Here is a 26582-nt window from a genome sequence, read left to right as displayed (position 1 = left end):
ATTCCCCACACCCGTACAAATGTGTGCTATTAACAATGGGATAATATGGAGATCATCCATGCCATGGGTGTGTTTAACATCACATATATGACAGGTGTATTTAGTGTTCAAGAATAATGAACCAGACTAAACAACAAACCCTGCCGTTTTGGAAACTTGAACCAAAATGCATTCAAGGGAGAAACAGAACCCCGCGTCCTCGTGGGGGAACGGGCTGCTGGGACGGGATATAATCCTGGGTATAATAGGGGGTAAATAAGGGGGATATCACATATCACACTTCGCTACCTAAGTTTTGAGTCAAGGTAACCTAGAACTTTGAAGAACATGGCGCACGGGAAACATGTCTTATGCGGCAGAGGAGGGTGATAAGATCTCCCTTGCAGAAATTCGCTAGGGAGTTTAGCTAAACCGAATGATGGAATTAGATTTTGTGGGGAGGAGAAAAGAAGGACTTCAGCTCGGATCGCTTGAGGGTAAAAAGGGGGGTGACAGATCGCTACCATGGAGATGTTCCAGATAGATGGGTAGAGCGCACTGCCCTTTAGGAACCAGTTCCTGAAAGGTGAAAGAATGGCTCTCTGATGGCGATGAGAAAAGAGACCGAAACCGAAGTGTGGAGTGTTTTCACTGAAAGACAGAGGCGAGTATGTCTGATGTGACTCTGTTGGGTGTGACAGGTGGGTTAATTGCTAGGCTATTTAGGGGAGCTTCGCTCGGGGAATAGGGGATGTTACACTGTTATCATCACGCCAGTCTAGACATCGATGGGTGGTCAGTGGAAAAAGGCGCAAACTCCCCGAAGGATGACACTGGAGAGGCTGAGAATGAATGCTAAGAGCAGATTTGTGGAGGGGTATCACGTGATTTCGTGCCGCAGACCTGCGATAATGGAGCTTGAGTTGATGTTGCCAGGTGGCGACCGACGCGACTTGCGCGCAGAGAGCGTGTTCTGTGTGTTTCAGAGTTGTCTTTGTTGGCTTCTTCATTTCTGCCTACTTGCTTATTTTCGCACGTTATTTTATCACTACCTCACATGGCAAATAATAACTGCTTCTTTGCATCAAAATTGACATCATCAGCACCCATCCGTTTGCTTCAACCAGGTTGACCAATCACCACCCCCGGCAAATCCAAACAAGGAAGGCAGGAAAAAGCAATAAAATATGCCTCGAGGACGACCACGAAAGATACCACTGGCACCCCCGGCAAAACCAAAAGGCCCAACAGAACCGAATCTCCAGCGCTTCGACCCTTGGAACTCATCATCGACAGGCCACCAGCGTGCCGAAACGCCCGGTCCGCAAGGATGGAGGGTGTCACGGTTCAAAAAGATGAACTACCAGTTCAAGGGGGGGAACGGCGGAGGTGATGAGTTTATGAGTGACACAGTGGGCTGCGGGTCGAAAGAGTATGATGAGAAGCTGGGGTTATACATACCAAAGGAGGTGAGGGAACTGGCGACAGGGGAAAGGAAGAGTGTGCTGGAAATGTTGAGGAATCCAAGTAAGAAGCGGAAAGCGGAGGAGGAACATGAAATGAGGGAGAAGAAGCCGCCAATACCAGCAAAGCCACCGGCATCAGTACCACCACAACAACATGAGGAGGGTGAGGATGGACTAACTGCGGAAGAAAGAGAGATTTTTGCGAGGATGGAAGCAGAGGAGCAAGAAGCTCAACTGCTACTCTTGAAGCAAAGGCCAATACCCACCACAGAAGGGAACGATCACGAAGATGAAGAGGATGGATTAACTCCAGAAGAAAGAGCTGCGATTGCTCGATTAGAGCAAGAAGAACGGGAAACCTCACATACGTCGAGATTCTTTACACTTCCAGAGCTCGATGACGAGGAGGAAGTAGTCGAAGAGGACCCAAGACCTACCGGAAAGCCTCGCTTCTTTGCCTCGCCAAAGGCTACTCGCAACAGCAAGTCATCCTCCACAGCAATATACCACCCACCCGAAAACTTATCACCACCCACCGTCAAACCCCATTCACGAGACTCCCCTACCAAGTCACCATCCGCACCAGCCTCCCCTGAAAAGGGTATCTTCAACAACCTCGTCATCTACATCAACGGCTCCACTTACCCAGCCATCTCAGACCACATGCTCAAGCACCTCCTTGCCACCAACGGCGCGAGCGTCGCCCTCCACCTAGCAAAGAAACAAGTCACACATGTCATCTTGGGGAAATCCAGCTTTGCCGGCGGTGGACTCGCTGCTCAAAAGCTACAAAAAGAGATCAAGACCATCCGAGGCCGAGGCGTCAAATTCGTCAGCGTTGACTGGGTCATGGAAAGCATCAAGGCAGGAAAGCGCCAACCAGAGGGGAGATTTGTAGAGAGCACAGTCAATGAACGACAGGGCGGGTCTGGGGGTGGGCTCTTTGCAAAGACAGCAGCAGCAGCACAAACAAGTATACAGTAAACGCAACCCTCTTGTCTACTGTAAAATGTGGTATACCTTGAGATGGGGGGAGGGGTTGGAAATAGCTGCTTTCCTTCTGGAACGACGACCCATACAGCCCCGAGCCGACGGAATCCTAAGAGGAAGAACTGGGGAACCCCGAATGACGGTCGGCTGGCTGAAGATGTGAAGTGGCAACTCCAAGAGCACAGTACTTGGCTCCTCCCCCAGACTACTGTGTCTACCCAACGGAAACATGCAGATTTCTTAGCTCACCACCCCACCGGTGGCCAGCTCTTTTCTCTCTCTGTGCTGTGAGGGTGCAGTTACCCGTTGCGAGCCCCGTCGAGAAGGGCCGGTGGGGTGGCGCGCGGGCGCGCTTGTTTTGCTTTTGCGCTGCCACTCACGCGCTAGCTAGACTTTGGGTTGGGGAAAGTGTAGGAATTGGGGAGGGACATGTTCGCCGTGGATATATTAAGTTGTGGTGGGACGAGGCGGAAAGGTAGTGAGGCGCCAACAACAGTGGTCGTCATTCGGGGGAAGGGCATATTTTTGGGGCGTGTGTTTGTGGGGTTTTTTTTTTTGTGTGTGTGTGAGTGTGAGTGTGTGTGTGTGTGTGTGTGACGCATGACTTGGATGGCGATATGGAGAGGACGGATGCTGGATCAGGAAGGATGTCAGGTGCTGGCTGGGTGGGATGTGTGTGGTTATGGGGCGGTTTAGTTGTTGAAAATACTTACTATTGACAGCATTGCTTTTGGCAGTTTTTGCAGTTTCAACTTCAAAAGTGGCCTTGTTGAACAGCTCTCGATCCAAGGCCACGGAAATGTCTATTTAGTACACCGGCTATCTCCATAACCAGCCAGTCTCTCACGTCACCTCTGTGTCCCGATGTCCCGTTCTTTTTGTTCTCAGACCTCGCACACAAAGGGCACACGATGGAAGGAAAAGAACACCGAAGCAAATCCATCTGTCGGACAGCGCCTTGTGTCCGTTTTACCACCATCAGAAACGCCCCCAGAAGAAGAAATCGTCGGGGAAACCGGAACAACGGGCTGTCTCATCACAAGCCACCTTTTTCTTTTCCTTTTTTCTTCTTACCATGTGTCACTGTGTATACGGAGTAGTGTGGAATGTCTCACTCGTTTTACTAGCTTCTTTTTACCACCACCGTATACCCGTCCGTCACTTCTGTGTATCTTTTTCTTTCCTGTTTGACCAAACCAGTGTTTCTTTGCCTCCCCCCCCACCCTCCCCTCCCTTCCGTAGGATCGATCTCTTCCAATGAAGTTCTTTTTGCTGAGGTAAGGGTTTGGTGCTACAGAAGGATTGGTAGATTATCGGTCCATCATCGCCAGGTTCTTTGCCCCGTGTCGTACAAGACGAACTCGTCATTTTCTTCCCTTCCACCAGCGGCGCCAAGCCTCGTGATGGGGGGATTGGAGGAGGAAAAGGGGGTGGATCTTACGTGGTTTCAGGGCGGTAAAAGACGAGTTTAATATCGAGTCGGGTGTCCGGGTGGCCAATTTTCTCTTTGGGCAGGGGCAGGTGGAAGAGATCATAGGGGTAGGAATAGGGGGTGTGTGTGTACTAGACAGCTCTCAGCTACTACCATGACAAGACTTGGTGAAAAAAAAGAGACAAAAGAGGATTAGCTGAGAAAAAAAGCAGAGAGGTGTTTTGCTTTGCTTCTCGAGTCCAGACTCCCCGCCCCCCATTCCCGGACATGATCCGTCCCTTTGGTGTAACTCCCATCTGGTGGTCTGGCTGTCATACCACCGTAATAGACACCTCTCTCTCTCTCACACACACACACACACACATACACACCCTCCACTGCCGCCACGGGGAACACCACTGCGCAGTTTCCTGTGTGTATGCGTGGTCAGGTAGATCATGCATTAGCAGCTTGTTCAGCAAGACTAGCGTGGTGAGATAGGTAGACGCCGTGGACTTGAACCCACACACACACACACACTTCAAGTTTTGATTCTCTTCCCTCCTGTCTTGTCTGCAGGGAACAGCCCGGGGAGAAAGGCGCGGCTTCCCGCGGCGTGTCTTGATGCCCAACCATTTCCCTCAAACTATTGTTGATATTTTTTTCTCTCTAAAATAATAACAAGTCAGATCATGATTTTCTTCAAGATTGACATACCACCCACCCGCATCGATGACGCGCGCGAAACGTGGACATGAACACACGCGCACACATACACACTGGGGGCTTCCGAGATCTAGACGCTGGGTGTAGCACAACGCAGATCCGGGCCGAAAAAGAAGTGCAAAAATGCTACCTTGCCCCAAAGTCACAAGCGTGCTACTGCTGCTGTTTTGTCCGTCGTCCGGATGAGGGACTGTGGTGGCTACTGTCGCTGGAAGTGTGCCAAGATCTTGTGTGTTTGTGTTTGTGTGTGTGTGTTTGTGTGTGTGTATTTGTGTGTGTGTGTGTGTGAGCTGACGATATCGAGATGAAAGGCAAAATCTGGTGCACAGCTTTGTTACTTACCTGCTTGACTGGTGGTTAGCCTTTGACTGGTGACGGTTGACTTGTAGGCAGTGAGGTAGGTTGCCTGCCGGTGGTTGAAAAGAAACGGCGAGGAATGACTTGGAGTGTGACTTTGGTGAAACCCCCTCCAGAGAAGGGGTATGGCTGGCCCCTGGTGTAGCCGTGTGATGTTAACCTTACCAGTGGCCTTCAAAGATACTCTACAGACCTTCAAAGATACTCTATAGACCATCAAAGATGGTCTATAGGCCTCCAAAAATAGCTCATATCCCTACAAATATAGTCAAGAGACAATTCAAAATAGTCAAAAGGCATTTCAAGATAGCCGAGAGGAGTTATTACTATCTTTCAAGACCTTACATTCTACATTATAGTGTGCAATATTGTATCTATAATATCCCGTCATGCCCCTTAAAAGTTGAGATAGTCACTGATACAAAGGCAATATCAAGTCCTACATTCCTAGCTCTCGCTCACTGCATCATGACCTTTTTTATCCTCGCCCTTCACACGCGTCTCTTCTCCGGAAGTTTGTAGCCAACATTGTTCATCATACCAAACGGTCCCAGTGGTAGATGTCGATGGATCTTAAGTACCGCTCCCTTACTGAAGGTATGGTCAGATACGCGCGGCCGCGGTATTCCTGTCCCTTGGTGAAAATAGGGGATTTCTGAACCCGTGATGTTGAGGGTATAAAAGAATGAGTAAATTAGATTATAACTTTGATTTGCGCGCTGTCTGGATGAAGTTAATTAGGGCTCTGCCTTAACGTCTTGTAATTTCGCTGGTGGAGGTGGCTTACTAGCAGATTGATGAAGAAGGAAAGTCAGTGGATGACGACCAAGGACCGTGGCCCTCACAGCTTGGAACTCCGCTATATTTTCAACAAAGTGCCTAACATGCCTCATGGTAAATATCATAACATCACTCCCCACTCTCATCATCACACCGATCCTCACCGCAAGATACTCCCCTAAAGCTTCGCCTTCCCCCTCCCCTCAATGCTCGCATGCCTCTTCCCCTTCCTCTTCAACTCCACAAAGTACTCCCTCACCTTCCCCCTCGCCACCTCCACAACCCCCATATCCTCCACCGTACTGGGAACATTCAACTCCTTGTCCACCTCCCCATGCACCGCATTCTCCAACAACTCCTTCAACACCCTCCTCAGCGTCTTCCCTGACCTCGTCTTGGGAATCATCCCCTTACCCTCAATCATCCCCCCCAAACTCGCAATAGCACCCACTTGCTTCCTGACCAGGGTCTGTATCTCCTGAAACAGTTTCTCCTTCTTCTCTTTTGTAGTTGCCGCTCCGTGGGAAGTGCTGATGAAAGCAAACGGCATCTGCCCCTTCAGTGCGTCAGGGATGCCAACCACACATGCTTCCGTGACGTCAGGGTGGGTGGTGATGGCTTGCTCCAGTTGGCCAGTGGACAACCGATGAGCAGCCACATTGATGATGTCGTCTGAGCGTGCCATGATATGGATGTAGCCATCCTCATCAATGACACCTGCGTCACCGGTGTCGATGTACTTCCCGTCGAAGCGTTTGAGGTAACCCTTGTAGAACCTTTCCTCATCTCCCCACAGAGTCCTGAAGGCAGTAGGGGCAAGTGGGAGGCCTAGGACAATATTGCCCATGGTGTTTGGTGGTAGAGGTTCACCAGAGTCAGACACGACGCGGACATCAAATCCAGGCATAGCTTTGCCTGCCGAACCAGGTTTTATCTTCAGCGGTGGGTGTGAGGCAGAGGAGGTGGGGTTGGCTCTGTCATGACCTGCATGGGGCACGAGAGCGATGCCCGAGATGGGGGAGCCGGATTCGGATGACCACCAGTTGTCAATCACCAGTGCGCCAGGTGCAGCATGTTTGGCTAGCAGGTCCTGATACATGGTGATGATGGATGGTTCTGATCTTTCGCCGGCCAGGAATAGTGCTCGAAGGTTCCTGAGACCTCCGCGCTCACCAACACGAGAGAAACGGATGTTATCCGGATCTTCTTTGCGGATTGCGCGGAGGGCGGTGGGGGCAGTGAACATGGTGTTGATCTTGTACTCTTCGGCCAGACGCCAGAAGGCCGAGGCATCAGGGGTGCCGACTGGCTTGCCCTCATATAAGACGGTTGCAGCGCCGGTCAAGAGGGGGCCGTATAAAGTATAGCTGTGAGAGACGACCCAGCCAATATCGCTGTAGCATCCCATCTGATGCGTGTCAGTAAGCCATGAAGGATGTCAAAGACACAGAGTACATACCACATCACCAGGACCATGGACACCAAAGAGATACGAGATCATCAGGTGCAGACCGACGGCATGGCCGCCAGCTTCTCTCAGCACACCCTTTGGCAGACCCGTCGTGCCACTGGTGTAGATGATGTAGACGCCATCTGTCGACTTGACAGGAACACACGCCGCTCGCCAACCTCTAGCACGGCAGCTCTTGACGAGGGCCTGCCATTTTCGTTGGCCATTCGCTCTATCAATGGGTCGCCATGGCAGCTCGTCTCTTTGCCTGTGTTATTGTCAGCTGTGAAATGCCAGAGTCCGACTTGAGACTTACCAAATAATAGTCTTTGGCGGCCTCCAACTCGAAATCTTCATCGCCTCCTCCACAAAACCCTGGTACCCAATCGGCCCCTTACTCCCCTCTATCCCGCAAGAAGCAGTCAGGATAGCAACCGGCTTCGAAGCCTCAATTCTTTGGGCCAGTGCCCCAGAAGCAAAACCGCCAAACACAACGGCATGGATCGCACCAAGACGATTGATAGCTAGAATCCCGATCATGGCAGCGGGTATCATGGGCACTTCAGTCTTTGTCAGCATCAATCCTGCCCTCGAAAGAGAGAATTGGATACTTACTATAAACAAGCACCACATCCCCCTTCTTCACCCCTTCCTCTCTCAGCACACCCGCAAAGATCTCCACCTCGTCGAGTAACCTGGCATAGGTGTATGTCTCCTTCTTGTTCGTGACCGGGCTGTCATACAAGATGGCAGGAGCATCCCCCCTGCCAGCAAGGACGTGACGATCGATGCAGTTGTAGCATGTGGAGATCTCGCCGTCAGGGAACCAGGCCCAGTGGTCGTGAGAGATACCAGAAGGGAGTTGTTTGGTTGTCTTTTGGAGAACGGTGGCGGGTTTCTTGTGCCAATGAAGTTGATCGGCTTGGTGAGACCAGAAGGTTTCGGGGGAGGTGAGGGAGTGTGTTTGGGTGTGGTTTTGGGGGTGGTCTTTGGTCATTTTTGTTGTCTTGATACTGAGATGGAGCGAGGCGAGTGAGGTTGGCTGTGTGATGAGATGATGTCACAGGTGACAGGAACAAGATACCAAATATCGGAGGAGCACAAGTACAAGTAGTGGTACAATAAAGATGTAAAAGTATGTTGAAACATATGATGATATGAATATATGATGGAAGAACTCTACATCTAAAAGCTGGTGGTGAAGGTAAAAGAGTTGTAACCGCGGTGCTGCACGTTCTCCCCCGCATATAATCCGTTGCCCCGACTCCCGAACAATGAAGGTGCCATGCAGTTCCCAACCTCTATCGTGCCCTTCCTCCCGGGGAAGGGGATCGGCCGCGCGGGGCAATCAATGGACCCCAACTAAAGGCGACGAACCATTGGTCGCCCTGTCCCTTTCCTAAGCTGGTGCTACCCAACCTAACTACATGGCATTGCTAAAATCACCAGATAACTTTCTCGACAATACCGAGTGCCTTGGGTCTCACGGAAAGATGGAACTGGTTGCTTTGTGGTTCGATCGTGAATGATGTGAGGATCGTGTAAGTCAAGACTCCGCTTCCCCGCGTTTTGATACCCGCTCTCGACCGTTGTTCCCCATGGGGAAGGAAATCTTGGCTGGCCACTGGCCGACGGTCTGAACTTTAAAAAACATGTGCTTCGAGTGGCTCACCCGATGATCATTGGCAATTTGTTCAACGCCGCCGAATCATCATGGCTGCCGTTTTGGGGGGGCGATCTTTTCTTCATGTTTAAGAGAGTCGTTGAACTGTTTGGCGGTTGATAACGGTGGGGAAAAGAGCCAATTGTCTTACACCAAAGTCAGTGGTTTGGGATGTGTTTGGTGTGAAGTTTATGCACTGCATAAAACCAACCGAGGCTTTTCTTCCGTCTTATCAACGACCTTCCTGTCATCATATCTTATCTCTCTTACGAAGCACCGCAAACCTTTCCTTTTGCTCTCCAATCCATCATCTCTCATTATTTTCATTTTTCCATTTTCCCTCTTCACCTGCACAGTCCAAGTGCCCGGAATTTCTCCTGGTGCGTGAGCACAGAACAATCAAATTTCGCTTACCATTCCTTCTTCCACACCCCCCCTAAGATTAGGGCGTGCAGCTATTATCATCTCGTAATTCACTCCGTATCATCCGTAATCTGCTTGGTTCGTGACGGTCTGGGCGCTAAGAACGCTCATCTCGTCTTTTCTCTCACGCTATCAATTCATGCAGAGTCAGGCGAGAATTGTTTGCATTGGTTTCTGCTGTTGTGATGTGGTGAGGTGATGGCTGTGCCGCCGGCTCTTTTGAAGAGAGTGAGATTGTTTCCCTGGTGAGCCGTTCTAGGGATTTTTATTAGGAAGGAACATGATGAGGGAAATAGACGAAAGCCTTTCGATATGGTTATGGTTATGAAATGTAATGAACTGCATCGAGATTCTAAAATAAAAAGAGGGATGATCATTCCTATTCTGAGAACGACAGAATCGTGGCAAGGTAGCAGCGGTCAACGGCCGACAGCTTCAACGGTGGAGGTTGATCATGGTGGCATTACAGGATTCGGACTTCACACTGCAACTGTTTGGTTCAGGACCGGAGACTTGAATTGGTCATTGATGACTTTTCTCCGTTGGCAATTCTCAGCGAAACCTACCTCATGGTTGATGAAACGTTGCACTGTCACCGCCATTGAGAATTTTGTGTCTTGAAAGGTTAACACCCCCGAGGCCATCCGGCGGGCAAGAAAAGGCGATATTGGGAACCTGGAACACCAACACAATGTCTTTACCCGGCACGTTCCAGCATCCAGGTTCCAGCAACACGGGGGCGGGAACTGCGGGAAAGGGGAAATACAAAAAAAAAAAAAACACGGGAGGGGTTTCCGAAAAATGCACGATTCGAATCATGATTCAGTGCTGCATACAGTGACACCCTGCATAACCAGCTTTCTCTCTGCCTTGAGGTTCACAAAATATCAAATGAAACAACATCGAGTTGAACCCCTAATCCGGGATCCCGTGTCTCTCTTTTCGCCAGGTTTCAACCTCAGTCAATTGATCAAGTCAATACGAGTAGAAACATCAGGTATCAATGGTATCTCATAAAACTCCCGTCACAGATGCAACAAAAAAAAGAGGAACCGAGAGAAATGTACAAAGGATAGGCCACCGGACCAAAACTAGCTCTTTGAGCAATAGAGAGAAGATACACAACTATGTACATGACCCACGAAAAATTAAGATATTGGTGTGTCCCTCCTCTCCCTCAAAGCAGAAGCCATAAACACGCCCGGCAGAAACCCATCATTGTGCCCATCAAACATTTACAACTTGATAGAAAAAGCATGTACAGGCAGAGCACAATTGAAAGTAGGAAAGAATAACACAGAAGAGAAGAGGCGAGGCTGAAAAGCGTTGATATTTTGGTCCGTAAGATCCGAAACACTTTTCCAAAAAGATGCTGTGAGCTTCAAGAAACCTCGACTGTGCTCGGGTAAAGGGGGTAAACCAATCTCCAAAACACCCGCCAGAAAAATGAAGACTCGACAACTTGGCAAGGTGACAACCGTCCTCCGTAGGAGCGAAATGTTTCCCTTGCACAACCACATCATGTGGGTATTCCAACTCTATCCCATCCCATCATCCTTTTCCCGGGATCCTAGATCCCCTCGAACTTCCCCTTTGTATTCCCTTGAAACATCATTGCCATTGGTATCCTTTTAAAAAAAATTGTTCCATCCCAGATCATGAAAAGACTTGATTAAGTATTACTAGCCGGTCTTCCCAGGGCCGGAGCTTGACAGCTCAAAGCCCCGAGAGCCGCAGCGGGTAAAATGTGGTCATGACAGGCAGAAAACTTAGAGGGCAAGGGCAACGAAGCCGAGGACACCAGCGAGGGCACCGCCGGAGAGGGCAGCAGCCTTGCCGGCACCAGCAGTGGCGAGAGGAGGCTGGGTGGGGGCGGGCTGGCCGATGGTGCCAACGGGGGTGGTGGTGGGGCCAGGGGCAACGGTGCTGTTGTGGTAAACAGGGGCGCTGGATAAAATGTTAGCATTGGACGTTCAACAGGAATGGCGAATCCCAATTCGATGTTAGGGACGCACCAGTCGTGGCAGATCACTGACGAGATGGTAGTGACAGGCTTCTTGACAGTGCAAGGGCAGTCGGTGATGGTCAGAGTGGTGGCCTGTGAGGTTGAGTTAGCGGTGATGTTCTAGAACCGGTGGATCGAGATTGAGCTCGGTTGTTCCCCAGAAAGCGTCCCAGTTCTGAAACAAAGCTCCAGTGGTTCTTTCCCGGTCGTCTCTCTTTGGAAGATCGTACCTCAGTGATGGTGTAGGTGGTGCCGCCATACTCGACAGTGGTGGGCTCGGGGCAGTAGGTGGTGATGGCAGTGACGACCTCGGTGGTGTAGGTGACGTTCTTGAAGGCGTTGGCGCCGGCGGCGAGGGCAAGGACGGCAGTGGAGAACTTCATTTTGACTGATTTGTCGGGTATTAAATTATATACTCGAAAGTATGTACGTTGGAGAGGATGGTGAGTTGGTGGTGAAGGCGCTGTCGTTGAAGAACGAATGTACTTGACTTAAAAGTCAGGGCTGATAGAGAGCGAGTGGGTGAAGAGAGAAAAGGGAAACGAGATCATTTTGGAGAGCGGACACGAGTTATATAGCGATACTCGCCAAATGGACGGGGAAACCCAGCCTGCCCCCCCAGAGAGAGCCGATTTTTCCTTGGGGTTGCCAGGAGAGCCAGGCGAACCAGTGGATCCAGGATCCTCTCGCTGTGATAGCGTGTCTCCGAAAATGGATCAAATCAAGCAGCCGAGCAGGGGGTTTGTCAGGGGTAGGGTGGAAAAGGGGAGTGTGGACCCTTGGCCAGGCGGTGGCGGCCAACGGGAGGCTGTCAATTGCCTCTTCGGAAATGGATGGCACATCGTGGCAGGTGCCAGCAACAGCCCAATTTCCTGTTGCGCCTGGGCCTCTCTCAGCCGTTTAATGAGAGGTTTCTCTTCAGCTTGCCGTCGATGCAAGTCGTCGTCACCGCGCCTCTTCGCAGCGCGTTTCATGGCCATATTCCATTAACGTGTTTGCGACCAGGAACATGCTGGAGCTCTTCTTCAAGAACAAAACGAAGCGATACATATCAAGCCGGTGTTTTCGGGGCTTCTGGGAGTGCCTGGAAATGGCACCTTTGCTATCGGCGGAAATGAACAGATGAGGTGGCACACAGGCGACTGTTTGGTTCGTACCTTGCAGGTGGGCCGCTACCACCCACACCTCCTTCCTGCACTTTACTGCATGCTGCATCCATCCCATCCCATCTCATCAGTAACAACAATGATGATGTTAGCGCGCGATAGCGGTGCTCGGCAAGATCACGCACTCTGGCTAACGCGTCGAGATCCTGCCTGAATTCAGGGCATGGTTGTTCCGGCAGATCAACCGCCGTTCTTCCCAGGTTTTCACCGCTTCCATCGCATCACCACCACCCCACCCAGCATCGACCAAATCAGGTCAACCGGGCGCTAAATATCGACATGTCATCTGTGGTGGTCTCGTATTGCTGCCTCTTTGCGTATTTGTCAATTGGTGGCTCGCATTGATAAATCATCACTTCGTTTTTTATCACGGTTCGACCCCGTCGTTCAAGAAATGCGCCGGCTATTTCTGGAAAACGCCGTGTTTGTTCTGGACTCCCTCCCAGCCGATTGGCCCCATTGTTTTATGGGGGCCTGAAGCTTCATTAAAAGGCCGCCCCCGTCATGCCCATCTCCTTGACAACAACAGGAACTTTTTCTTCCAGCCCCCCTGAAGGAACCCGGCCCAATCAGTCGACTGACTGTGGAGCTCCCTTCACATGTTCCAAGTTTGCCCAGGCCCTATGATCCGCCGTTGATGGCCGAGTCCCGCGATGCCACGGCGACCCGATCCGGATGTTCGGGACGACGTCATCTTTCCTGTCAACCTGTCACCACCTGTTGATCATGTCTATCAAACACGCGTCCAGAAGATAAGAAAAAAAAAAAACCCTCGCTGGAATGTGCAGTCCGATGCCGGATGTATTAACGCTTACCGCTTCAAACTCTTGGACATGTTGGCAGATGCAGGTCCAATAGGTGTGTGTAATTTCCGCCATCTATTACCCACTATGCAAGATGCTGCATATGGTGCCCATAGCGAAGAGAGCGTGACACAAACAACAACACGAAGCATAGTATATTGTGTTGGTGATCTTGAACTTTAGTTTTGCTCAACTCTCACACTGTCTTTGCCAGACGGCATGGATGATGCTGAATCGCTGATCATCAAGGACGACGGCTTCTGAGTGCTTTCATCCTTTGGCCTCTGAATGTATTGGCTAGCTGCTTTGTTTTCTCAAAATGGTCAACGAAACAAGTGTTCCTTTCATAGTCGGACATGGCTGTTGTGTCCGACTTTCCCTTGTTGTTGCACCACATTCCTTTCATGCAATATGCCAAGTCCGTGTCGTGCCCGGACAGCCCGTCGGTAGACGTCGTGTGCGGAGACCGGCCGGTACCCTCGACGTTGATTGCCTGTTGCACAATGTCAGCACCCGGCCGGTTAGTGGTTGTTGGATGGGGCGGGATCACAGATGTCTTCCTCGGATATACCCCGCCATATCATAACGTCATCCGTCTAAACCCCACCATTTATAAGCCGCCGCTTTCAACGTCTTCCGTTCTAATCAACGGCGTTTATGTGTCTATTAACAGCGTGTTTTATATCGGTTTTTATTTTCCTGCCACTCACCAATTCAGTCACTCATCGAAACGCTCAGCCTGAAATTCTGACAAAATGCCTGATCTCATGAAAGCAGTCGGTAAGTCCCCCTCACCATCACCATCACCGCCCCCGTCATCTCAACCAACCACTAACCTCAACCGCAGACATCAAAAACGGCAAAGGCCCCGCCTCAGCCATCTTCATCAACCCCTCCACCCCCATCCCCCATCCCCCAGCAGGCCACGCCCTCGTCAGAATCAAGGCCTTTGGCCTCAACCGTATGGATCTCCTCCAAAGAGAAGGGAACTACCCCCTCCCTCCCCAGGCACCGTCCACCCTAGGAGTAGAATTCAGCGGCACGATCGTCTCTTTCGGTGGAGACGAGCCAAACCAGGAACACGAGCACTTCAAGAAGGGAGACGAGGTCTTCGGTTTGGCTTATGGTGGGGCGTATGCGGAGTACATCTCTGTCTCTACCCGGATGCTCTTGCATAAACCGAACTGGTTGTCGTTTGAGCAGGCGGCTGGGATACCAGAGACGTGGATTACCGCGCTTCAAGCGTTGGATTTTGTGCTGGGGGGTGCGGAGGGGAAGACGATACTGTGGCATGCTGGGGCGAGCTCGGTGTCGATTTCGGGGATACAGCTGTCGAGAGTGTCGGGGGCGAGGGAGATATATGCTACGGCTGGGACGGGGGAGAAGATCAAGTTCATTGTGGGGACGTTGGGGGCGACGAAGGGGTTTAATTACAAGAGCGAGGATTGGGTGAAGGGGGTTTTGGAGGCTACGGGTGGGAAGGGGGTGGATCTTATTGTTGATTTTGTTGGGGGGAGTTACTTTGAGAAGAATCTGGATGTGGTGGCGAGGGATGGGAGGCTTGTGATGCTGGGGCTGATGGGGGGCATGCAGACGCCGGATAGGGTTAATATTGGGAAGCTGTTGTATAAGAGGGTGAGGGTGGAGGGGAGTACGTTGAGGAGTAGGGATGAGGAGTATCAGGGGAAGCTGAGGGATAGGTTGGAGCAGGAGTATCTTCCAAAGTTTGAGAAGGGTGAGCTGAAGGTGTTTGTTGATAGGGTTTTGCCTTGGGAGGAGATTCAGAAGGGACATGAGGTGTTGGAGGGGAATGAGACCATGGGGAAGGTCATTTGCACAATCTCATAAGCATGAGAGAATCTTTACGGAGCCCCCTATTTGTCTTACTAGCGGCCCCCCTCCCTATCTACCGATTTACTCACCTTCCCTGTAACATAGTAGAAGGCCTGGCCATGTAGTTTGAACCCCACATAGCAGGACAGCCTTAAACCCTGCTCTGTTGGAGGAGGGACTTTATTTAGTTCGGTGGGGGAAAGGCTAACTAAGGATATTGATGGGATTGGAGGTCCGTTGGAATCTCTACTTACAGGACTTACGCCCTCTGTTGCAAATCGGGAAGCCTACCTTGGCTTAGAATGGTATGGGGAGCTGTATCAATTTGTGGCCAGTGGTAAGGTAGAGGACCTGTTGGATCGATATACCCTCTAGAAACGAGATTCTCTACTACAAGATTGGGTCGATAGGCATGTTGATCTCCGCCTCAGGGATGGGACGAGATACCTTACTCACCAGCCCCAAGCTCCTCATATTCACCATACATCTCCTGCACCAATACCTCAGCCTCACTAACGCTTGCTTGCGCTCGAATTTCCATTTGCTCGCCTCAACACACACACACACACACACACACACTGAGACTTTTATGTCAAGTCGTGTGAGCGGTTCGACCAGGTTGTTCCAATAAATAAAGCACCCTAGGGTTCCTATTTATTGTGGTGCTGGGAGTTGAGAAACTCTTGGGTCAGCGGAGCGAACCGACTTGAGTCGAAGGAAGAATGCGGTGCCTCCTGCGTAGTCGCCTGGGTGATCATCTTTTCCATCGCGCAAGCGCCGTGTATCTTCTCCAGAAAAATCATGCGGACAGAGCGTACTACACCGTCGTCCGACTCGAGCGAGATTGTCCATGCCCCGTAAAAGTCGGGAACAACGGACCCGGCAAAGCCAGCAGTGCGGATTTCCTCATATGCACGAGGACTCAATGGAATAATGCAGGTCCGCTTTCGTCATCACATCCGGGCAGGTGGCGTCACAAGAGTTGCCGAAGCGTTCATCTAGAGAGTAATAAGCTCCATCGTAAACTTTAGCGATCACTTCGTTGCGTTTTCCGTTCGCCGATATGATGACTCCCTCGAAGACCGTTTGACCTTCCGTATGCTCATTGAACTGAATGATCCGAGTGATGGTGAACTTGCGACTTTCAGGATTCTTGACTTCGGTTGTCGTGATGGGGGGATGAGCCAAAGCAAGCTCGACTCGGCTTTTTTGACACCAGTAGGTGGCACTCGACCAGAACGCATTCCACTCGCTTCTCTTCTCCGGGAGTTTATAGCGAATGCGTCCCACAATGCCAAATGGTTCCGGTGGTAGATGTCGTTGAATCTCAAGCACCGCTCCCTCATGATAGGTATCGTCGGGCACATGCGGAGGGGCCATTTCGGCAAAGCAGAGACTGAAGGTTCTTGGTATCAGCGGGTTTTGGAAGAAGACAATTCTAAAGCTGCTACACATACCAGGATGTCGCAGAGCTTGAGTTCTGCGAGTAATTTGGAATTTCGCTGTTATTGGGTGCAAAATACCAGAAGAGTCAAGCAACTGGTCCCTTTGTGGTTTCGTTTGGGGTAAGTGAGGAGAGAGCTTTTACGGAGCCCCCTGTTTATCTAACGAAGCCCCCGCCCCCATTTACATAGAGTTTAACTGTATTACGAATAATTACTATTAAACGTTAAAAAACATTTAATTAGCCTTAAAAGATAGTTAAGAGGTCTTGAAAGATAGTCAAAGTCGGCACAACCATCATTATTGTCTTCCATCCTATTCTTATCTTGTCCCAGCTCCCCTAGTTTCATTTAGACCATATCACATCTTCCCATCATCTATCGTCCACGAACCCGGAAACGGTTTTCGTCTTCGCGCTTCGTGGCCGCTGCCGTCTGGTTGATATGATACAAAAACGTACCCTCCCCCCGCCAACCGCCCAAGCTCCATAGATAGGATGGAAGAAAAGTTTATACACGTCATCCCAGACTTGGATAGGCTCTGTAAACAATGGAGTCACCTTTTCTGTCTGGAAAAAAGAGATATGAATGAGGATTGCTCCCAGAAAAGTGAGAAACAGGAAACGAGTTGGGTCCAACTTACAGTTTTGACCGTTTTGATGGAAAAGGAAACAAATGAGGGAATCCCATCCCGATGATCATATCTATCCACACCAAGCTGTCATAAAACATCATTAACATGCCAATCTATCCCCCATCCAACAGTGAAAAGGAAATCCAGACTTCTCTTAGCCCACAATGCTGAAACAAACTCAGGATGAAACCTCCATACCCGATGGGGCTATCGTCCTGTTCTAGAGTCGCTCTCAAGTGCCGTTCAACTGAGACCAAACTAACCGCCTCGAGCTTTTCTTTCCTCATTGCCAGTCTCCAGGCCCACGCCAACCCCGCCACCGGTCAACTGAGCCCAAGCCGCCTTGACCTGTTTTTTCCGAATGCGTGGTCTCCAGGTCCACGAGCAAAAGCAGGCGGACTTGCCAAAGCAGAGGTAAAGCGCAAACAGGATCACGGGAAAGACCAGGCATTCCACAAGGACCCTGACTGACGAGAAATAGACCAGTAAATCTGTGAGGCCGAGCAAAATAAAAACCAGTGCGGTGTTGTGCTTCTTCTTGCTCTGTTGGTGCTGATCTGACATTGTGAGTTTGATTTTTGTCGCTTGGAGAGGCGGTTCAGTTGATGCTCTTCGGGGCTCGTTGAGCGCGGACGGCAGCTGCGTGCTTTTGGTACTCGTGCTGGCACTGTCAGTGCTAGTTTTATCGGCTTGCGGTGATGTCTGGGCTGTTTCGGTGCGGTCTTGACTGCATGGAGGCATGGTTTTCTCCTGTGCTGAGGCTTCAACAGGACCGGCGGCGGATGCCTCGGGCGGGAGGGGGGCTTGGGCTCTCTCGGCTAGCATGAGGACCAAGAAGGTGACAATGACCGCAAGACTGTCCATCTGTTCCTCAAGACTCGAGCCTTGGCCAGCCACGGGCGGATTTGACCAGGGGTGTTTGGGTTGTTGCCTTGTTGAGGTGCCGCGGTTTCAACGAGACCATCGGTTGGCTGATGCTCATTAATGGCTCGCTCCGTCGTCGAGGTGTTGGTAACCAAACCAGTTGGTGACTGGGCAAAGCCTATGTTTTCGGGCCTGGTTACGATTGAGGCGGTGAGCGAGGTAACGAGTTCGATGAGGTCGTTCAGTTTCATCTCCAGAGATGTGCTGCTGTTCGCCTCAGGTACGCCAGCGTTAGGTGTATCGGGCAAATCTACATCGCGTGCTTCTTCAATTGTATGATTGGTTTCTTCATTGTTAGCCGCCACAAGCTGTATCGCCGGTTCTGTGCGATTGTTGGTCGGAAGTCTACGGCGCATGGAATCTGCTCTGTGAGCGTCGGAATGAGGCTGCTGCCTTCGATGCCTCCGAGTTCTAAAGCCGGCTAGGTACAGGATAACGTCCATTTGGGAAGGTGTTAGGTGCAAAAGTTGGGCAGGAAACGAGTGTGATGATGTGTCAAAATTGGAAGAGAGAGGGGGGGAAAGGAAGTACTTGAGAAAGGAAGATCAAGAAACAAACCAGCGTGTAGAGAGCTTATAATGGTGGGCTGTTTCAACGTGTATGCTGGGCATATGGCTTACGCGCCAGGCTGTTCAACCTCTCTCCAGCTCCCGTCCCACCCCCCCCCTTTCCCACTCCCGCCCCAAGCCAGACCAAGCAGCCGAAGCCGCATTGTCTGCCCTGTTACTTCAGCAACATTAAGAACGCGAGAAATCTCCCAGGAAGATGTCAGTTGCTTGTGTGGAGATTCTACAACTTGGAGTTTGGTTTATCTTGCGAACTGCTGTTAGAGCCTCGATCATATCCCCATGGGGTTCCGGGCTATAGACCCTACTTCTGCAGAGCCGGCAAGTGTTTAGAAAGCCGATCTGATAGTCTTATATCATGACAACGAGCAGTGCCCGAACCCCTTGCCCGGGCAGACTGAAGAATCGCTTCTCTGCCTCGCAGTTTGCCTTGTGTCTCACCTGACAACACCCACCGCCAGAGAGGTGACCATATGAGCCGGGCGGCGCCTACAATGTCTGCTCCCGCCCCGTGGCCGATTACCTGTTTTGGCTCCCCGTGGTGCCTTTACAGATGACGTTGACCACTATGACAATCCTCTCCCTCAACGGTTTCGAGTCCATAGCCTGCCTGGGCGAGGGACGCCATGATCCTCCATAGACTTGGCTCGAAGCGGCTTTTGATGTGCTTTTCATGTTATACTGTTCATCGCAACCTGTTTGGGGGTGGAAATCAAAGTACATCGCAGATGGCGACTGGTCCTAAAAATTCGGGACGTGCATGACTGTGCTTGGGGGTTCTTCCGCGCCCGTTCTATTACTTGAGGTTCGCCTAAGCCAATCATTCTACGCCGGTCCACGTCCACAACAGCAATTATATTCTTTCACATGTCATTTTGTGAAGAAAAGTAGTGACGCTTTGGTTCTGTTTGAGCTGTCAATTTAGGACGAATAACAAGAGCAATAAGCCACCCAAACACTGAACCTGCCTGCATGATGCCATTGCTCTGCCCATTCCATAGGTATTTCGAAAACGAGAGAAAAAAGTGCCCACGACGCCCGATCCTAACCAGCAGTCCACACCCTTCCCCCATCAATGATCCTGTAACCACTTCAACATCTGTCCATACGCCGTCTTCTGCGCCTCCTTGATATTCCCATCCTCATACTCCCCCACAACAGCAAAACCTATCATCACGTTAGCCAACTCTCTCTTTCACCACCCCCCTGATTGAAAGAAATCTCACCATGCGGGACCCCAGGATAAACCTTCACCTCATGCTCCACCCCCCCCTTCCTCATCTCATCCTCCCCAGCAACCCTCACCTCATCAGGAAACATAGGATCGCTCTCCACATTGACCAAGCTAACCGGCGCCTTCAACCCCACAAAATCCTGCCTCGACACCATCGTCGCATGCGCCACCGCACCCGCCTTGATCCACGGTCCCTCCTTGACATCCCCCTGCTCCACATCCTCCCCCCTTTTCTCCCTCTGTTGCCCCAGCAACAGGACATACCGTCCCCCTATGCAATACCCCACCGCATACACCCCCCCACCATTCCCAACCGCATCCGCAAACTCCTCCTTTGCCGCGTCCAGAACCTTGTGGATGATGGGTAGGATCTTGTCTTCGGTGTGTCGCGCAAGCCACATGTCAATCATGAAGCTCTTGGCCGTCTCCACAGCCTTGAGTTTAAACATCCCTAAGAAGCCTCCCCCATCACCAGCTTGGATGTCGGGGTCGTCTTCCTTGACTTGGGAATTTGGCGCCGGGTCGCCAGAGAAGAGATCTGGCATGACGACGACGTAGTTGCCCTCGATGGAGAAGAGGTCGGCCTGGAGCTGGTTGTTGGTTGACTTGAGACCGGTGCCGCCTGTTAAGAGGAGGAGTAGTCGGGCTGGGGTGGAGGGGTAGGATGGGGGTTTGGTTATGTAGACCTGGCAGGAGGGCAGAGTTAGTTCCGGTTGGTAGGGGTGAGGGTCTAAGGACGCTGTACATCTATCCCGCCGAGAGTAGTGAGCTCTCCTTGTGGCGCTCCACTGCCAGCTGGAGTTGGTCTGTCAGATACGCAGTTGTCGCATAGTTGTGGTTGCTCCGGAGGAGGAGTTGGAGCGGCAATGGCAGAAAGAGCTGGAGAGTCTTGCTGGTCTTCGGCAGCGTCGCTCTCGGGAGCTCGGGTAGCTAGATCAGGTTCTGGGATAGGCATTTTGAGAATATGCGGTGATGAATGCGGGACTGATGTGAGGTAGTAGATGTGTACAGAGACAGAGAAGGAATGGGGGGGGTCCAGAGCTGTGCCGTTTCTGTTGGAAGTAACAGGACGTTTGAGCTGGAGCTCCCTGAAGAGGGGTCCTCAGCGACGTGAACCCTTGTGGTCAAAAGTCTTGGCGGTGACGTACCCATGGTGCAGATGAATGGTTAGGGGTTAGGGTTGCATTCAATGGCTCTGATTAATGCTTCAGAGCCACGTGGACAAAATCACCAGCGCTGCATAAGTCTTCAACCATGCGTCGAAAGATCGTTAATAGGCCTCGAAAGATCGTTAATAGGCCTCAAAAGATAGTTGATAGGCCTCAAAAAGTAATTGATATACCTTAAAAGATAGCTAATAGGCATAAAAAGAATACTAAGAGGCCTATATACTTTTGAAAAAGGTGTAAGTTGATAGCTTGATAGTGATTATGCGTATGACTAACTTGCAGTACCCATTATTCTGTCCACAACATGAGAGCTTCGCTTCTTTGGTGAGACTTGGTGAAACTGCCACACAAGGTGATCTCTTCGGCGAACTGTTCCTATGTAGTAGCTATGTGGCCTCCAGCCCCGATGCCATCTCCCTTCAGGCCTCGAACAACATATGCATTAGGTGACTGCTTTTCATTAACAACACTTTTAAACTACAATTTTATGGCACTGTCCCCTATATGCGCCCTTTCCTTGTCAAACATTTATCTACTAAACTCTACTTTCTGGTTTTTCGTTCGCTTAGGACTCCCTTTCTTCAATTCACCGCCCGCCTTGCATGCCAAACCAAAACCAGCCTGAAATCCATGATTTTTCTTTTGTTGCTCGCCCCTTGAAAAGATAAGAGGCAAGTGAGAATACATAAAATTGATAACAACCCCAAACTCGTCCAAAAACAGAACCATCGACGTAGACACTACTAGCGTCTCTGGCCCCCTCCTCCACCGCCACCCTGTTGCATCTTCAGCATCTCGCTTTGATACCGGAGCTTGAACCCGTTCGTGAGAGCTCTCATATCCGGGTAGGCGTTCTTCATCAGCTCGTAAGCATGGGGTACGACACGGACCACCCATCCGTTGACTTTGGAATTCTTGGACGCCTTGAAGCACAGGTGGAAATAGCCCGGGTGCTTCTTGTCGATGCAGAAGGCGTAGGTGGAACGAGTTGGATTGGCATCGATATATGTTGTGAGCCATTTTTCTGTTTTGACGTGTTAGTGATCCATCAGTGGCCAGAACAGTATGTTGGGAGGAAGAACTTACCAAGATCGGCACGCGATCCCTTCTGGAACTTCTCATGCTGCATCAGCTCATCGACCTTCTTCGCCATAGCCTTGACGTGGTCGACAATCAACTCGTCCAGATCGGTGTATGTGTACTTGCTCCCGACCTTGAGGACCTTGCCCACAGAGAACTCATTGTCCTTTTGAAGCTCCAGCACGTCAATATGCTGGTGGACACCATCGGCCACCTTCCACGTGATGGTAAGGTGGTCATTACCCTTGGACGATGGCCGAATGACAACCTCTCCGGGGGGTTGCCCGCCGAGATATTCCTCGGCCTGGGTGCTGTTGAAAGGCTTGAAAAGCGGGTGCTTGATGACCCTCTGAGTGCGTCCCGTCACCCTGTCCTTCTCGCGCAGCTCCTCACGGTCGGCATCTTCCAGTCTATAATCCCATTGATCCCGGCCGTGATCATAGTTCTTGCGATAAGGTCTGCGCATCTCCTCTTCCCGCATGGTGAGCTTGCAGGTCATGTCCTTGCGGTTGACGTCGATGAGCTTGGCTTGAACCGTCTGGCCCACGCTCAAAACATCCTTGACGGAGTGGCGGTGCGAGGTTTCATGAGCCTCAATTCTGCCTTCGATGCCGCAGTCGAGCTTGACGATAGCGAAGTCGTCCTTCACAACGCGGACATTGACTGGCACAATCATACCCTCGCAAAGCGACTCCCTTGTCTCACCGGTGAACATGGTGAAGATCTGGTCGCCAGTAAGAGTTACAAAGTTCTTGCGAAGCTCTTCAAACGGCACTTGCAGCTCTGCCCTGATAGCCTCAAGCGTGGCGCGCTTCCGTTGCGAGTACTCGCGCTCCAACTGCTCGGCGTACTCCTCGAGGATCAGCTCATTCACCTTTTCTTGAACATCATCATTGAAGAGTTTGCGAACGATAGCGGCTGGTCCATTAAGGTCCGTCTCGGCCTTGACATCCTCTTCGTCGAGACCCAAGGCATCGGCGGCGACCTTGCGAGCCAGGTCGTAGTCCTCGGGATGGATACGTGTGTTATCCAGTGGATCCGAGTCAGGATGGGTAGAGTCGTATTCAATGTAGAGGAAGCTTGCGGCATTGTTCCACACTCTTGGGCCCAGCACTGGGATCTTGTGGCGAGAGAAATCACCAACCAGTTCGTCACGAGCATTAACGACACCGCCGTTGGCATTGATTCCCTTGATCAAAAGCTGCGCCTTGCGAGGGCCAAGACCAGCGATATAGGGAAGCAAGTTTGCGGTATATGGATCCTTCATAGCTTCGTTGATTTCAACACCGATAAGGTTGACCATATCAACCATCGCCGTCTCCAACTGCTTGAGGAGCTTGTCTTGCGGGAGATATTGCTGGTATGGGTGGATCGACAACGAGATCACATCCTTGCCAAGAGCGGCATATTCCTTCAGCGGATTTTGCATATACCGAGCCAAAGCGATACAGTAGCGAGTAAGAGGATTCAACGTGGGGTGGTCTGTGACGCCCCGAGGGCTGTCCTTGTACAGGCGCGCAACCTCATCGTTGACGACAACAACGTCCAAGAGATCGACACGACTCTCATCAGTTTTCGGGTCAGGGTAGGGAGGGCCCATAAGACCCTTGTCGCTGATGAGGCCCTCGACGTCTTTGATGAGTCGTTGTGTGTCTGCCGAAAAGCCACAAATACCGACCATGTCAAACTCCTTCCGTACGCAAAGCGAAGCAAACTCCTCGCGTTGGTTCTCATCCCGAGCCAGGTTGCTAAAGGTGCCATACTCATTCACCTTGCCATGCTCGTCCATACACGCCCAGTAGATAGGGTCGCGGCCGGGGTCGCCCATGCCGTTGGTGAGAACAAGCACTCGAGGTACTGTGCCGAGAACCATGCCCTTGGGCTTGATCGGGGCTTGATCGAGACGCTTAGAATACTCCTCACGACAGGCTTGGAGAAGCCGTTCCTGGCACGCAGTCCGTATGGATTCCTTGACACCCTTCTCAATCACCTTGTGGAGACGGTTAATGGCCATGTCGAGCACTTTTTCTCTCTCCCCATTCCACGCATCAGCCAGCGAGCTGAAGTTGTCGGATACGAAATCTTGGTAAAGATTCTTCCTAAAGCTACGCTCGTTGCTGAGCTCGACGCGAATTTCCACCAGGCCTTCTTCTTCTGCCTTCATCATCTTCAAGAACACCTCGGGCCGATCCACGAAATCCATGATGCTGTAGTTGACAAGATACTTGATCTCGTAATATGGATGAGACTCGTCGATCTTCCTGAGACCTTTTTCTGTGCGACGGCAGTTCACAATGCCAGTGCCGTAGTAGTTTTTACGGAAGAATTTGCGCATCCGGGGGCTGACGAAGAGCTCTTCTGCGTACATCTGGCGGGCCGCGTTGGTAACCTGTTCGGCCGTGTAGAAAAAGTTGTCCACTAAGCTATCCGCGAGCGAGATGGGGTCCTGGGGATTGTCATCAGATGAAACCCTCCTTCCGTCTTGTAGCGCGTTTCTGGCAAGTTGATCAGGCGAGATTCCGAGTGCCTGCACGAACTCGTAGGCCTTGGACTTCCTGATGCGCTCAAAGAGGGCTGTCTTGGTGCCCGGACGCTTGAGCTGTTCGGTCTGGTGACCCTCCTCCTGAGCGGCCATGGCAGCAGCCTGCTTGATTTCGGCAGAGTACCGGAAGTTGAAGTAATCCTGTAGATCCTGCAACTCTTCTGTCGTTTCGGCCGCACGAGTCATGCTTTCGATGATGTCGTCCTGGATGTTGAGCTTCTCTTTCAAGCTGTTGTATGATTTCTCGAGCACTGTTCTCTTCTCAACCAGGGACCGGAACTTGATATCCAGCTCAAGAATGCGCCAGAGATCATCCTGGTTAAGCAACTTTTCGGCATCAATGTTGAATGCGGGAGCATCCGGATCATCACGATCCAAGTTTCGTGACTTCTTGGCATGAATGAGGTAGTCTCGGCGTTGCTGAAAAACAAAGGGCACTTCATAGGCGTCGATGACGAAGAACTCGAGTACCTGGCACACAGCCTTGGTCAAAGGTCCGTGAAGATCACTTGAAAGGCGCTTGTGTGGCAAGATGAGGTTGGTAATCCATCTGGCTTCCTCCTTGAACCCTTCGGCCGAAGTTTGCTGATGTTGGAAAGGCTTGCGATCCAGTTGGAAACGCTCTGGGTCGTCGTTGACGCGAATCTCGTTGTCCTCGTCAGTAAGGAGCTTCTCCTTGAGTTGCGACGGCTCAAAAACATCCTTGAGCTCGATCTGTTGCTCTTCACGTTCGCGCTCCTCTTCTTCTTCCTCCATCTGCAGAGCCCAGTCGTAATCTTCGCCATTTCCGAAAATAGCTTCCATGTCGTCAAGCGCCTCCTTATCCAGACCAGTCGTATCGACGGTGAGACCCTTATCTCTCGGCCGGGCAACTTCCATATCCTCCTGGCGTTGGATGCGCTCCTCATCATCTTCGGGGTAGTCTTCCTCGATGAAGTCATCAAACTCGTCGGCTTGGCGGTGGCTCTGGCGGCCATAGGCTCGGTCGTCGGCCATTTCTTCGTCATCGTCGGAAAAGATCTCGGCCAGGCCGCGGCGTTCGGAGCCACGATCTTCATCGCGATGGCCGCGCTTCAGCCGCTTGAACTTGTTTTGCTGGACATGGTGTTAGCACATGATGAATGTTGGTATGATCAACTGGCTGAGCGTACCTGGGGCTGTGCCTTGCGTCCCCAGTCTGGGTTTGCTTCACCGATGAGATCGAGATCTTCTTCATCGAGTTGCTCTTCTTCTCTTTCGGCTCTCCGACGCCTCTTTCTGTTGCGTCGCTCTTCGACATCTTCGTCCTCTTCTTCCTCCTCGTCCTCATCGACAATGAAGCCTTCTCGAATCTAGGCATGTCATAAGATGAATTAGCAACAGAAACTAGGGATGGGGGGCGCATGGTGAAGGTGGAGCATACTCTTCTAGCTTCTTCCTCATCATCGTCATCATCTTCTTCCTCGCTGGAATCATCGATTAAGGGCTTGTCCCTACGGCCCTCGCCGGCCTCCTCATCAAAGGAGGCATCATCATCCTCGTCATCGAGCTCGGCCTCGCCATCGATCAAGTTGCGCAAGTCGTTGCTCATTTTCGTGGTTGGGATCGCGCAAACTGAAGGTCGGTCTGCAGCAGTATTACGGGGTAAGTTGGCGCGTTTTGTTCCTTGGCCAAAAAGCGGTCACTTGCGATAGTGGGAAGCGCCGCTGGCAATTGGGCGCGGGCGTGTGGTGTAGAAGGAAAGAAAGCAAAAGAAAAGGGAAAGGAGTGGCCGGCGCAAGTTGACCAGCGAGTGGTGGGGATCTCAAAGGTTCTGGCTGCCTGCTGCCAAAAGTTGCCGGCGACACAGACGGGAAGGCTGACACTGCTGCGAAGCCAGGAAGATTGGTTTTTTTGGAGCAGCGCACGCCCCAACTGTGGCACCACGACGCGTTCAGCCTCGCCTGTAATCGTGCAGAGT

At 51.3% G+C, this 26582-nt stretch overlaps 10 protein-coding genes across 10 annotated transcripts; 2 read left to right on the top strand and 8 right to left on the bottom strand.

Moving 5' to 3' along the window:
- Nucleotides 1–1166: 1166 nt before the first annotated feature.
- QC762_200880 (uncharacterized protein) lies at nt 1167–2429 on the top strand (the record flags this gene model as incomplete). Its single annotated transcript, XM_062886978.1, has 1 exon — nt 1167–2429. One exon carries the CDS (start codon nt 1167–1169, stop codon nt 2427–2429), a length of 1263 nt encoding a protein of 420 aa, XP_062746747.1.
- A 2795-nt stretch (nt 2430–5224) lies between these two features.
- On the bottom strand, nt 5225–8156 carry QC762_200870 (uncharacterized protein; the record flags this gene model as incomplete). Its single annotated transcript, XM_062886977.1, has 4 exons — nt 5225–7117; nt 7169–7427; nt 7476–7719; nt 7775–8156. The coding sequence occupies 4 exons, from the start codon at nt 8154–8156 to the stop codon at nt 5888–5890; spliced, it is 2115 nt and encodes a 704-aa protein (XP_062746746.1). The 3' UTR covers nt 5225–5887.
- A 671-nt stretch (nt 8157–8827) lies between these two features.
- QC762_0031470 (uncharacterized protein) lies at nt 8828–9140 on the bottom strand (the record flags this gene model as incomplete). The annotated part of the gene is made up of 2 exons (XM_062883240.1): nt 8828–8927; nt 9034–9140. 2 exons carry the CDS (start codon nt 9138–9140, stop codon nt 8828–8830), a joined length of 207 nt encoding a protein of 68 aa, XP_062746745.1.
- Nucleotides 9141–10508: 1368 nt separating this feature from the next.
- CCG6 (clock-controlled protein 6) lies at nt 10509–11633 on the bottom strand (the record flags this gene model as incomplete). Its single annotated transcript, XM_062886976.1, has 3 exons — nt 10509–11192; nt 11261–11343; nt 11481–11633. The coding sequence occupies 3 exons, from the start codon at nt 11631–11633 to the stop codon at nt 11015–11017; spliced, it is 414 nt and encodes a 137-aa protein (XP_062746744.1). The 3' UTR covers nt 10509–11014.
- A 562-nt stretch (nt 11634–12195) lies between these two features.
- Nucleotides 12196–12484, bottom strand: QC762_0031450 (uncharacterized protein; the record flags this gene model as incomplete). Its single annotated transcript, XM_062883239.1, has 2 exons — nt 12196–12334; nt 12408–12484. The coding sequence occupies 2 exons, from the start codon at nt 12482–12484 to the stop codon at nt 12196–12198; spliced, it is 216 nt and encodes a 71-aa protein (XP_062746743.1).
- Nucleotides 12485–13238: 754 nt separating this feature from the next.
- On the top strand, nt 13239–15602 carry QC762_200850 (uncharacterized protein). Its single transcript, XM_062886975.1, has 2 exons — nt 13239–13999; nt 14067–15602. Exons 1-2 carry the CDS (start codon nt 13975–13977, stop codon nt 15065–15067), a joined length of 1026 nt encoding a protein of 341 aa, XP_062746742.1. The 5' UTR covers nt 13239–13974; the 3' UTR covers nt 15068–15602.
- Nucleotides 15403–16984, bottom strand: QC762_0031430 (uncharacterized protein; the record flags this gene model as incomplete). Its single annotated transcript, XM_062883238.1, has 2 exons — nt 15403–16448; nt 16956–16984. The coding sequence occupies 2 exons, from the start codon at nt 16982–16984 to the stop codon at nt 15959–15961; spliced, it is 519 nt and encodes a 172-aa protein (XP_062746741.1). The 3' UTR covers nt 15403–15958.
- A 402-nt stretch (nt 16985–17386) lies between these two features.
- QC762_200845 (uncharacterized protein) lies at nt 17387–17992 on the bottom strand (the record flags this gene model as incomplete). Its single annotated transcript, XM_062886974.1, has 1 exon — nt 17387–17992. The coding sequence occupies one exon, from the start codon at nt 17990–17992 to the stop codon at nt 17387–17389; it is 606 nt and encodes a 201-aa protein (XP_062746740.1).
- A 1513-nt stretch (nt 17993–19505) lies between these two features.
- Nucleotides 19506–20963, bottom strand: QC762_200840 (uncharacterized protein). Its single transcript, XM_062886973.1, has 3 exons — nt 20598–20963; nt 19845–20538; nt 19506–19785 (listed from the first exon to the last, which is right to left on the bottom strand). The coding sequence occupies exons 1-3, from the start codon at nt 20805–20807 to the stop codon at nt 19691–19693; spliced, it is 999 nt and encodes a 332-aa protein (XP_062746739.1). The 5' UTR covers nt 20808–20963; the 3' UTR covers nt 19506–19690.
- A 465-nt stretch (nt 20964–21428) lies between these two features.
- SPT6 (Transcription elongation factor spt6) lies at nt 21429–26534 on the bottom strand. The gene is made up of 5 exons (XM_062886972.1): nt 26510–26534; nt 26046–26489; nt 25795–25974; nt 22108–25738; nt 21429–22045 (listed from the first exon to the last, which is right to left on the bottom strand). The coding sequence occupies exons 2-5, from the start codon at nt 26211–26213 to the stop codon at nt 21765–21767; spliced, it is 4260 nt and encodes a 1419-aa protein (XP_062746738.1). The 5' UTR covers nt 26214–26489; nt 26510–26534; the 3' UTR covers nt 21429–21764.
- Between the last annotated feature and the right edge of the window lie 48 nt (nt 26535–26582).

This window comes from Podospora pseudocomata, assembly GCF_035222375.1.
Source record: "Podospora pseudocomata strain CBS 415.72m chromosome 2 map unlocalized CBS415.72m_2, whole genome shotgun sequence".
NCBI classification, from domain to species: Eukaryota; Fungi; Ascomycota; class Sordariomycetes; order Sordariales; family Podosporaceae; genus Podospora; species Podospora pseudocomata.
The sequence above is the reverse complement of the archived record's forward strand: the minus strand, read 5'-3'. Positions and strand labels throughout refer to the sequence as shown.

Bases quoted from the DNA above. Each gene is read 5' to 3' on its own strand.
- QC762_200850 (XM_062886975.1), top strand. From the start codon at position 13,975: ATGCCTGATCTCATGAAAGCAGTCG. The intron at 14,000-14,066 runs GTAAGTCCCCCT...CCTCAACCGCAG, and splicing joins TGATCTCATGAAAGCAGTCG to ACATCAAAAACGGCAAAGGC.
- QC762_200840 (XM_062886973.1), bottom strand. From the start codon at position 20,807: ATGCCTATCCCAGAACCTGATCTAGCTACCCGAGCTCCCGAGAGCGAC. The intron at 20,539-20,597 runs GTACAGCGTCCT...CCCTCCTGCCAG, and splicing joins CTACTCTCGGCGGGATAGAT to GTCTACATAACCAAACCCCC. The intron at 19,786-19,844 runs GTGAGATTTCTT...ACGTGATGATAG, and splicing joins TTATCCTGGGGTCCCGCATG to GTTTTGCTGTTGTGGGGGAG.
- SPT6 (XM_062886972.1), bottom strand. From the start codon at position 26,213: ATGAGCAACGACTTGCGCAACTTGATCGATGGCGAGGCCGAGCTCGAT. The intron at 25,975-26,045 runs GTATGCTCCACC...TGACATGCCTAG, and splicing joins ATGAGGAAGAAGCTAGAAGA to ATTCGAGAAGGCTTCATTGT. The intron at 25,739-25,794 runs GTACGCTCAGCC...CACCATGTCCAG, and splicing joins GACGCAAGGCACAGCCCCAG to CAAAACAAGTTCAAGCGGCT.